At 46.5% G+C, this 10,255-nt stretch overlaps 1 protein-coding gene across 1 annotated transcript in view; it reads left to right on the top strand.

Annotated features, from left to right (window-relative positions):
• Ranbp10 (RAN binding protein 10) overlaps positions 1-10,255 on the top strand; it is a 58,758-nt gene that overhangs the window by 32,960 nt on the left and 15,543 nt on the right. Inside the window, exon 4 of the mRNA XM_021220214.1 lies at positions 6,559-6,726. Coding sequence (XP_021075873.1) covers positions 6,559-6,726 — 168 coding nt within the window. The remainder of the gene's footprint in view (positions 1-6,558; positions 6,727-10,255) is intronic.

The raw sequence follows: 10,255 nt of genomic DNA, 5'->3' as shown, positions 1-10,255 counted from the left end.
CAGGGTTTCTCTGTATAGCCCTGGCTGTCCTGGAACTCACTTGGTAGACCAGGCTGGCCTCGAACTCAGAAATCCGCCTGCCTCTGCCTCCCAAGTGCTAGGATTAAAGGCCTGCGCCACCAGGCCCGGCTGAAACCTCGGTTCTTAAGCCTTGCTCTAAATGGAAGTTTCCTTGCAAAGACCAGGTATCCCCTGCTGACAGCCAGCCTCCTAGCCCTCCAGTGTGCTCCTAGAGTAACCTGCAGGCTCTCTGCTCATCTCGTCCCATGCTTCCGCTGCTGTCTCTAGTCTGTCCTTTGAGCATCCGTGACCTCCTTAGAGGGTTCTTCAGCCAACCCTCTGCTTTCTACTGTGCACATTGTGCCCTGTCTGCTTTGGACCTCTGATTCCTCTGCTGAGAGTTTACCTGACAGTCTTTGCTCTGCTTCTTCCCCAAATACCTCCATCCCCTGCTCGTGCTACACATTCCTGGCTGTGGGGCACCTCAGACATGCTGCTGACATCCCACACTGCTACCGGCAGGCATTGTTTGATTCTGCCCTGAGATGTCCGTCCTTCCTCTGATCCCTAGTGAGATCCTGCTTGGTCCCTTTAGCTCTGACATTTATAATCACTCCTTGTATGACTCACATCTATCAAATTCATGATTGAGTTGTGAGCTCCTTAGGACTTGGACTTCATTTTATTGGCAGGGTCTCACTGTGTAGCCCTGGCTGTCGTGGAACTCACTCTGTAGACCAGTCTGGCCTTCAGTTCACAGAGATCCACTTGTGTCTGCCACACAGGGTACTGGGATCAAAGGTGTGTGCTACCATACCTGGCTGTGGAGTACATCTTTTAATCATGACTCACCAAGAGTGTTTACAGGGCCTTGCAAAATGGCTTTGGGTTGAAATTGTTCTTGTATTTTGCTGTCCTTTGTCTCAACATAATGAACTTTCAGTAAGTCACCTGTCCTTTTGGATCCAGTTTTCATCAGATCCTCTTGGCCCAAGGCCGGCCTTCAGCTTGGGTGAGCCTTTGTTTGGAACTCAGTCTACTCCAGTGCCCTAAGCTCTGTGGCACTCACTGATGGTGGTGGACTCTCCCACCTCATACTTACGGGGTTCAGTGTCATTGAATTAAAAGCTGGCTCGCATTTGGTCTTGCTGAAGGCTGTTAACTGATTGTGTTTATGTATGTGTGTGGCTACCCATACAGGTTTGTGTATGTGTGTGGAGGTCATAGGATAGCTTGCAGTGCTCAGTTATCTTCTACCCTTGAGTCTGGGGGTCCAACTACTGGGTTTGGCAGCAAGCACCCTTACCTGCTAAGACACCAAGATTCTCTTGCCAGCCAGACGTGGTGGTGCACGCCTTTAATCCCAGCACTCGGGAGGTGGAGGCAGGCGGATTTCTGAGTTCGAGGCCAGCCTGGTCTACAGAGTGAGTTCCAGGACAGCCAGGGTCATACAGAGAAACCCTGTCTCGAAAAACAAAACAAAACAAAACAAAAAACAAACAAACAAACAAAAAGATTCTCTTGCCACCCTGGAAGATCTTGAGGGCTGTGTGGTTGACTTGAGAAACTGTCTGGTTCAATGGCTAAGGCCATGGCTGGGGAGCCACATTGTCTGCTTTTGCACTCTTGCAGCTTTGTTACCTGGAACGATTACTTAATTGCTTGGCTCCTTAGTATCTTCACCTGTAAAATGGAAGAAATATATTGGCGTAAGAAGTAAATATCTAAGGTGGTGGTTATGAGAACTAAAGATTCTTTTACAAGGAGGGTTTAAGATAGGCTCAGGTGTCCAGAGGCTTATAATCTTCCTGCCTTTGTATCCCAAATGCTGGGATTGCAGGTGTGTACTGCCACATCCTGATGAATGTTTATTTGTAGAAAATACTAAGAACCTAACACACAAAAAGGGAGGGGTGTATAAGTATAGCTATTGTTGTTGGAAAAGGTAAATGTTTTTTCTATCTGAAAAAGGGGGCACCTGTGCACTTAAAGTTCTGTGAGTGTCTGCACATAGATTGGAGTTAGTTTTCATTGAAACTGCACTATTTGAAGCTGGGCGTGATGGGGGACATGTTTAATCTCAGCATTCGAGAGGCAGAGGCAGGTGGATCTCTGTGAGCTCAAGGCTACCCTGTTCTTCACAGTGAGGTCCAGGATAGCAGGAACTATATAATAAAGAGAGCTTGTCTGGGGGGAGGGGGGGAGGGAGAGAGGAGAGAGACAGAGACAGAGACAGAGAGAGACTGAGAGGAGAGAGGAGAGAGACAGACAGAGACAGAGAGAGACTGAGAGGAGAGAGACAGAGACTGAGAGGAGAGAGAGAGACAGAGATACAGAGAGACAGAGAGGAGAGAGACAAAGAGAGAGACAGAGACACAGAGAGACAGAGAGAGACTGAGAGGAGAGAGACAGATACAGAGAGAGACTGAGAGGAGGGAGAGAGAGAGAGAGAGAGAGACAGAGACTGAGAGGAGAGAGACAGAGACTGAGAGGAGAGAGACAGAGACTGAGAGGAGAGACAGAGACACAGAGAGACAGAGAGAGACTGAGACTGCACTCTCCCCTCCATTGCCTGGTTTCTGTATTTGAATGTAGGCTGTGCTAGCAGGAGTGGCATCATTCTGGAAGGTGGCTGAGCACATGGTCAGAATGGTGATGCTTCTAATGTGTTCTTGTAGGTTATTGGCTCAGTAGAGCCCCTTTGCCTTCCGGACTGTTGGGGCAGAGGGGTGGCACTGTGGGTACTTACTGGTGCAGATGATGACAGGCACACCTCTCCCTTGAGGCTGTGCTGCTCAGGTTCTCGAGAGCATTTGGGAGTGTCTTAGTTTGCACCGTCAGAAGTTTCTGTTGAAAGATGTAGATAGAAGTTTTATTTATCTTTTGCAAGGTGTTCGTTGGCCTCCTTAAGTGTGAAACCAAGAAGCAGGTGTGGCTCCAAAATAAGAATGTTGGAACCCTGGGCTAAATGACTCACAGGCAAGACTAGATGATCTACTGGTAAGTGAGTGTAGCTGCCTGCTGCCGCCACACCCGTTGCCTTGGAGAAGGAGCAGGGTCTGGGGTTCCTTGATTTAGGAAGCTGTATGAAGAAGATAGGATTGTGGATGGAGACCAGGGGTTTGGGCTTCTTCGTGTTTGGGTGCTTTGAGAGATTGGGGGTGGGGATAGATTTTGTTTCTGTGCCCCAGGCAAACTCATGCTGTGTCTAAAGAAGGACCATCTGAAAAAAAAAAAGAAGGACCATCTGCAACAGAGCGAGATTCTGGCATTGTCCCTCTTGCCTTTCCTGTAGTAAGGAGGCTGTTTTCATGGTGTTTCATCTATTACCCTGCTTGTTACAACCCTGCAGAGAAGAATTCAGGCCCACTGAGACCTGTTTTCCTTAATTGTTGGCAAGACAATTCTGGAAGGATCTAGTTAGGGTTGCCAGTACATCTCCTGGAGTAGCCATTGCCCAAGCCTGGGCTAGGGACTGAGATGGTGGAGGACCCAGGGAGGAACAGTCCACTTTGTCTCCGCAGGGTGTGGAGAGTGACTGAGCTCCTTTCCTCCTGGAGTGCACCTTCCCAAGACTCCTAGCTTGGCTAGCAGCAGGACAGCCCCAGCAGGAAAGCTGCCTCTACCCGCTGGGCCACATTCTGCACATAGTTCATTTGTCACATCTGCACTGCCAGACAGGAATTATTCTTTTCTACTTTACGTAAGCTGGGACCCTGTGGCTCTTTGTTGAGCCATCATCTCTCTGGAACATCTTTGCTCTCAGGAGCTGGTGCTTCATGAGGGTGTGTCCTGTGGCGCTCAGGCCCACTGTGAGGGAAGCGGGGCTTTTCTCCATCTGGGTGAGTTGAACATTAGGGCTGCACTTAGGATTGGGGGGCCCTTCTTTCTCACTACAGCAGAATTTTTGGGCCTAAAACTGGGAGTCACACTTCCCGTTGGTATTCTAGTCCTGTACATTGTCTTTTTGACAATAGAAAGGCCAGTCCTAAAACTTGTGTCTGTTAGCCTTGATGAGGGATTCTCCAGTGTGTTCTGAGGAGACTGTGGCCACGTGCTCAGTAGTATGGACAGAAAGATGCTTAAATATGGCTCCTTTAGTCAGAAAACCTTGATTGCATTACGGAAGAGAGCCTCTCTCTAACCAGCTTGGTTTGCTGAGCTCTGGAAAGGCAAACAGGTTCCAGGTCTCAAGTACCTAAATTTCCCTCATGGCTCTTATCTCTTGTCTCTGCTCTCTGCTTATTAGCTTCAGGCTCCTAAACTGACCTTCTCTAAGAGGTTAGAGCAGTGACTGGCAGGGACTTTGAGAGCTGCTATCCTTATAGTTACCTGTGGAAAGTTGTTTCTCAGGTGGGCTGTTTGTATTCCCTTCATCCAAATATCTGTCCCTCTGATCCTCTTGGCAAGTAGAACTCTGCTCAAAAGTGTATTAGTGTTTGCCTGGATATATGGTGCCAATGCACCACATGCATGCATTACCCATGGAGCTCAGGAGAGGGCATTGAATCTCCGGGAACTGGAGTTACACAGATGGTTGTGAGCTGCTATGTGGGTACTGGAAATTGAACCCAGGCTCTGGAAGAGCAGCCAGTGCTCTATAACCACTGAGCTATGTCTCTAGTCTCTTCCAAGTATATCTTGCTTACTCGTTTACTTACATGTTATGTCTTCTCTATTCCATATCACCCTTTGCAAACTCCTCGGAGTAGGCTTTTACTAGTTTTTCAGTGGCAAAGGGGGCAGCACCTTGTCCTTTCCAAAAAGGAAGGTCCCATGCTAGCTATGAACCGTCCTGTTGTTACAGCTGCTATTCCTAAGGAAAAACACATTCTGGGATTTTAAATTATTTTATTTATTTTTATTTTATGTATATGAATATTGGCCTACATTCTGTAACTTGAGTTACAGCAGTTGTGAGCTGCTTTGTGGGTGCTGGGAACCAAACTTAGGTCCTCTGCAAAGAGCATTAGGTGCTCTCAACCACAGAGTCATCTCTTCAGTGTCCTGATGTTGTTTGAGACAGTGTTTCACTGTGTAGCCTGACCCCACCTACCTGTCTGCTGTGATTAAAGGCATGCACCACCACACTTGGCAACGTTCTGTTGTCTTGGTGGTAACACAATCCTCAATGTGTTTGTGTGTGTGTGTGTGTGTGTGTGTGTGTGTGTGTGTTGTTAAAGTTAATTTGAATTGTACTGCTAAAATGGACAAGGAGCTGGGAATATAGTCAGTAGTATAGTGTGCTTAGTACAAGTGACAGTGCATTGACTCTCCATCACACAAAAAGAAAAAAAAGTACAAAGGACGCCAGGCGGTGGTGGCGCACACCTTTAATCCCAGCACTTGGGAAGCAGAGGCAGGCGAATTTCTGAGTCCGAGGCCAGCCTGGTCTACAGAGTGAGTTCCAGGACAGCCAGGGCTACACAGAGAAACCCTGTCTCGAAAAACAAAACAAAACAAACAAACAAACAAAACAGTACAAAGGAAGGATTTTGTTAGGTGTGGTAGAACACACCTATAAATCTCTTGTTCAAGAGGTTGAAGCCAGCCTAGGCAGTTTAGACTTTATCTTAAAATAAAATGTAAAAAAAGAATTAGGGGGCTGGTGAGATAGGTCAGCAGGTAAGAGCACCCGACTGTTCTTCTGAAGGTCCCGAGTTCAAACCCCAGCAACCACATGGTGGCTCACAACCATCCGTAACGAGATCTGGCGCCCTCTTCTGGAGTGTCTGAAGACAGCTACAGTGTACTTACATAAAATAAATAAATAAATCTTAAAAAAAAAAGAATTAGTACAGCTGAGTGGTGGAGTGCCTGCCTAGCATTCTCAAGAGCCTTGGTTTGATCTCTAGTACCATCAAAAAGAAAACAATACAGTATCTCCCAATTAAAACACATACACGTATTTTTAACCACTGGTCAAGCTGGAATCCTATCACTTGGGAGATCTAGGAGGATCAGAAGTTCATGACCAGCTTCAGTACCATACTGAGTTTGAGACTGTTGTGGACTTCTAGAGATCCTGTCTGAAAAACAAAAGCATTGTAACAACCCATCAGTATAGATCTCCTCAATTCTAGCCTAGTTCCTGAGGTTTCCCTTTGGCATGTCTTCCAGTGAGTCCCATTCAGCCCCGCCTCATCTCCTCGGAGGTGATAATTTGGTGTGCTCACTATCAAAATATGTGTGTAACTCAGCAAGACAGGCAGCTGAGTGGGAAGACTACACTCCTGAGTGCTGGCTAAGCGGGGCGAGAGTCTGGGAAGTATAACTGAGACTTCAGAGCCTTCTATCGAGTTTTATTTATTTATTTATTTATTTATTTATTTATTTATTTATTTATTTATTATATGTAAGTACACTGTAGCTGTCTTCAGACGCTCCAGAAGAGGGAGTCAGATCTCCTTACAGATGGTTGTGAGCCACCATGTGGTTGCTGGGATTTGAACTCAGGACCTTCAGAAGAGCAGTCGGGTGCTCTTACCCACTGAGCCATCTCACCAGCCCCATCTATCAAGTTCTTATTTTCAGCTATTGCCTCTCTCTTCCCCACAGGTTGGGACAAGCATTCCTATGGTTACCATGGCGATGATGGGCATTCCTTCTGCTCCTCTGGGACAGGCCAGCCTTATGGTCCCACATTCACCACAGGGGATGTGATCGGCTGTTGTGTCAACCTCATCAATGGCACCTGCTTCTACACCAAGAATGGCCACAGCCTTGGTAGGTGCATTAGAGACCTTGAGGGGGCGGGCAGGCCCTGGGGGAAGTCAAAGTCATATCATGGAGCCTATGCACAGATCTCTCTGGGGGAACTACAGGCATTTCTAGCCATTCGGACCCTTTCATGTAAATGGAAGGCACAGGGACTGCCTGTTACTAACCTGTCCCTTCAGCAGCATTTGTCGTATTAGCCCAGGGTGGTCACTGAGGGTTCAGGAATATTCTGGTCATGATCTTGACTTGCCTTGTCTGTTGTACTTGATGGAGAAGTTTGGGGCCTTGGCTGTAGTAATCAGTGATTAGGGTTTGAATGCCTAGAACTTGGCCCAGACTCTGGCCAGTTCTTCTGAGAGTTGGGATACTGAAGGCAGCAGGGAGGGCTGTCAGACAGAAAGTAAACAGGAAGGAGCCAGATAGGGACAGATCTCTGGCCTGTTCATGGTTAACATGCAGCAATGTTGACAGAGTTACAAATATACTCCAGAGAGAAATGCAAGGATGCAATGGAGAAAGGCAGGAGGAAAGGCAGGTATCTTGAGGGTAACTCTGAAGTGATGGGTATGAGGAACAGAGGTCCAGGAGGGTAGAGGAATGGACGCACTTGTGAGAAGAGAAGCTGGGCTGGTGCAGACAGAGTGAAGGAGGACAGCCAAGAGAGCTGGGGAGTGTGGTGGGCTCCTTGAGTGGAGCTGTTCTCTGCAGACATAGAAACTTAGAGTTAGAACCCAAGCCGGGTGTGGTGCTGAGTGCCTGGAATCCCAGTATGACAGAGGTGGGGCAGGCAGAGCTGGAGGTGAAGGCCACCCTTAGCTATATGAGTCTGAGCCCAGTCTAGACTATCAGAGCACTGTAAAAACAAAACAGGGATTAGGGGAAGAGAGAGAATATGCCAGATTTGGCATATGCCTGACATCCCATCATTCCGGAGCTGAGGCAGGATGGTTTGTATGAGGTAAAGGCCAGCAACTGGCCTGTACAACTATCCCAGTATTGTCCTGTGACTCCCACACATGTGCTGTGGTATATGTGTGTCTCTAGTCACATAAGTACATAATATACAAGATAAAATCAATTAATTAAAATTTAAAACATATGATAAACTTCAGAGAAAGGGTACATTCCCAAACTGTCCTAATTTAGTCCCTAGCTGCTGGGCTTGACTGCTTTGCAAGGGTCTCTGCTCTAGCCACAGCCAACTTCTTCCAAGGAGAGGGCCACCAGTGTCTTACTAACCAGGCCACCAAGCTTTGTGGGAATGGAAACCAAGTGCCCTGCTTCTAGCTTTGTGGGCAGTAAATATCTGGCTATTGTTCCCACAACTTGTGTAGCTTTTCTAGGAGGCGAGCCAGCACAGAATCAAGAGTCCAAAGAGAATTAGGTTTGCTGTAGACTCGGGATGACCAACTAAGAGCCAGTAGGGTAGTTTGTACATTGCAGCCTAGAGCAAGCAGGAAAGGACAGAAAAATGGGTGGTTGAGATCATGTCACAGGCAGAATTCCCCCTGGTGCAGATCTAGAGAAACTCCTGAGACTGACTGTCACTAGTTGCAGTTTCTAGCAAGATCTCAAGAAGGTTCTTCTCTCCTGAATCAGGCTGTTTCTTCACTTTGGGTATCCCTGCTGTCAGGAGCCCAAGGCTATTGTATTTGCTCAGCGTGTATCCTTTTACTGCCCATCTGCAGCCAGGTCACATCTGCAGCCAGGTCACATCTGCAGCCAGGCCGCATCTGCAGCCAGGCTTGTCCATATGATGCTTGCAGCACCGAGTCTGGTATGGAATAGAAGCTCTGGGAAATAACTGTGCTGTACCTATAGTAGCTGTATATTTAATGTCTCCTTTGGGCCCTATAGATGTGTGCTAGGACCACCAAAGGGTCACAGACTCTTTGCTAGCTGGATCCCTCGGGCATTTTTGTCTTCATCTGCCCAGTGAATGCTTTCTATGGACCCTGTACAAAGACCTACACGTTTAAACTTCATGTAGTAATACATTGCCTAATTTTTTCCTAATCTTTTAAAAAATTTTCTACAGTCTTGTTTATTTCTTGATATTTGATGTTTATTTCTAACTTTGGTTAACTCAGAGTATGAGAAACAAGTTGATTAATAAAGATAATCAACATATTAGAAGAGGAAAAGGTCAAGATTTGAGCCCTGTGTGTTGTCTTGTTGAGCTTGCTCAGCTGGACGCCAACTAGTAATAACCCATTGTGTGAGTTTGGAGATGGAATCCACTGTTAGAGCCTTTGTCCAGCTTCTTCAAGATCCTAAGTTCAGTCCTTAGTATCATAAAACGAGGCAAAATGAACACACAAAAAAGCCAAAGAATCAAGTTACCCTGTATCACCCTCACCCCCAAGCTCCATCTGGTAGCACAGACCATAATCCTAATTTCTTGAGGCAGAGGCCTTAAAAAAAAGCTCAGGGCCAGCTAGGGCATCTTAAGAAAAATGAATAATAATAAGAAGAAATGAAAAGTAATAATAAGAAGAAATGAAAAGAGGGCTGGAGATAGGGGCCATTGGTAGAGCACTGCTTGCATCCCTAATACTGGATGGAGATGGAGAGGTGGACGGGAGAGGGCAAATCAAGTATATTAGCTTGAGGCCCATGTTTTCTATCTGGTTCATAAATGTATTGTTGAGACCTTACTGAAATAGGGATCAATAGGTTCTGCTCTTTGTGTGTTCTAGATCATGAAATTTCATGACATTAGATTCATAGATGCTAGGTGAATCTTCCCAGGTCATGTGCCAACTTATCACTACTAATGTGCTTCAGACTCAAGTCCTGTCCACTTTAGGGAAGTAGAATGACATTTCCTGTCTCTGGCTGCCCTGGTGGTCCTTTTCTTTGTCAGCACTTGAGCCTTATGTTCATCGTTAAGTATTTGCAATACTGAATGATCTCTCTTGGTGAATTCAGGGGCACTTTGAGGATCAGCTGGCTTACAGCTGTTTGCACAGTCCTCTTATCTGACCCAGCTCCTGCAAGACCTCAGCGGGTACTTGGTGAATAGATGAATAAATGGAGATTGTCCCTGAGTGGTCTGTGTGCTTGTAGATTCTTCTTTATGTGGTGCTGTACTGTGTCTCCCATGGTCTTCTTTTCTCAGCTTCAGGGCCCCAGACCCTGTTTGGTCCAGGATTCTTCTCATCAGCAAGCCTGGCTATCTTGTTTGCCTGCCTTTGATCCTATGTGTCTACCCAAATCTTATTATCACAGTAGCCTTGTGGAGGCTCACAGGGCCTCCTGGTGGAGCAGTATTGCCTTCTACAGTGCAGTATAGAAGAGCGTAGTTTCTTTCTTCATTGCCCTGGAAGCCCTTCAAGGACTTGTCATTCTTGGTGACATTGTGAGGCAGAGTTGGGCAGGTCTGCGAGGGTCAGCCTCTCCCAGAGTGTGGCAGGTTTTTCACTGTGTAGCCCAATAGCAGTCAGCTTGTACCAAACTACATGATGTATCAAATAGCTTTTTTTTTTTTTTTTTTTTTTTTTTTTTTTGCCTGAGCATTTTTTTTATTATTATT

This window comes from Mus pahari, chromosome 20, assembly GCF_900095145.1.
Source record: "Mus pahari chromosome 20, PAHARI_EIJ_v1.1, whole genome shotgun sequence".
Taxonomy (NCBI): Eukaryota; Metazoa; Chordata; class Mammalia; order Rodentia; family Muridae; genus Mus; species Mus pahari.
Note: the sequence above shows the minus strand (reverse complement) of the source record. Positions and strands in the feature narration are given on the sequence as shown.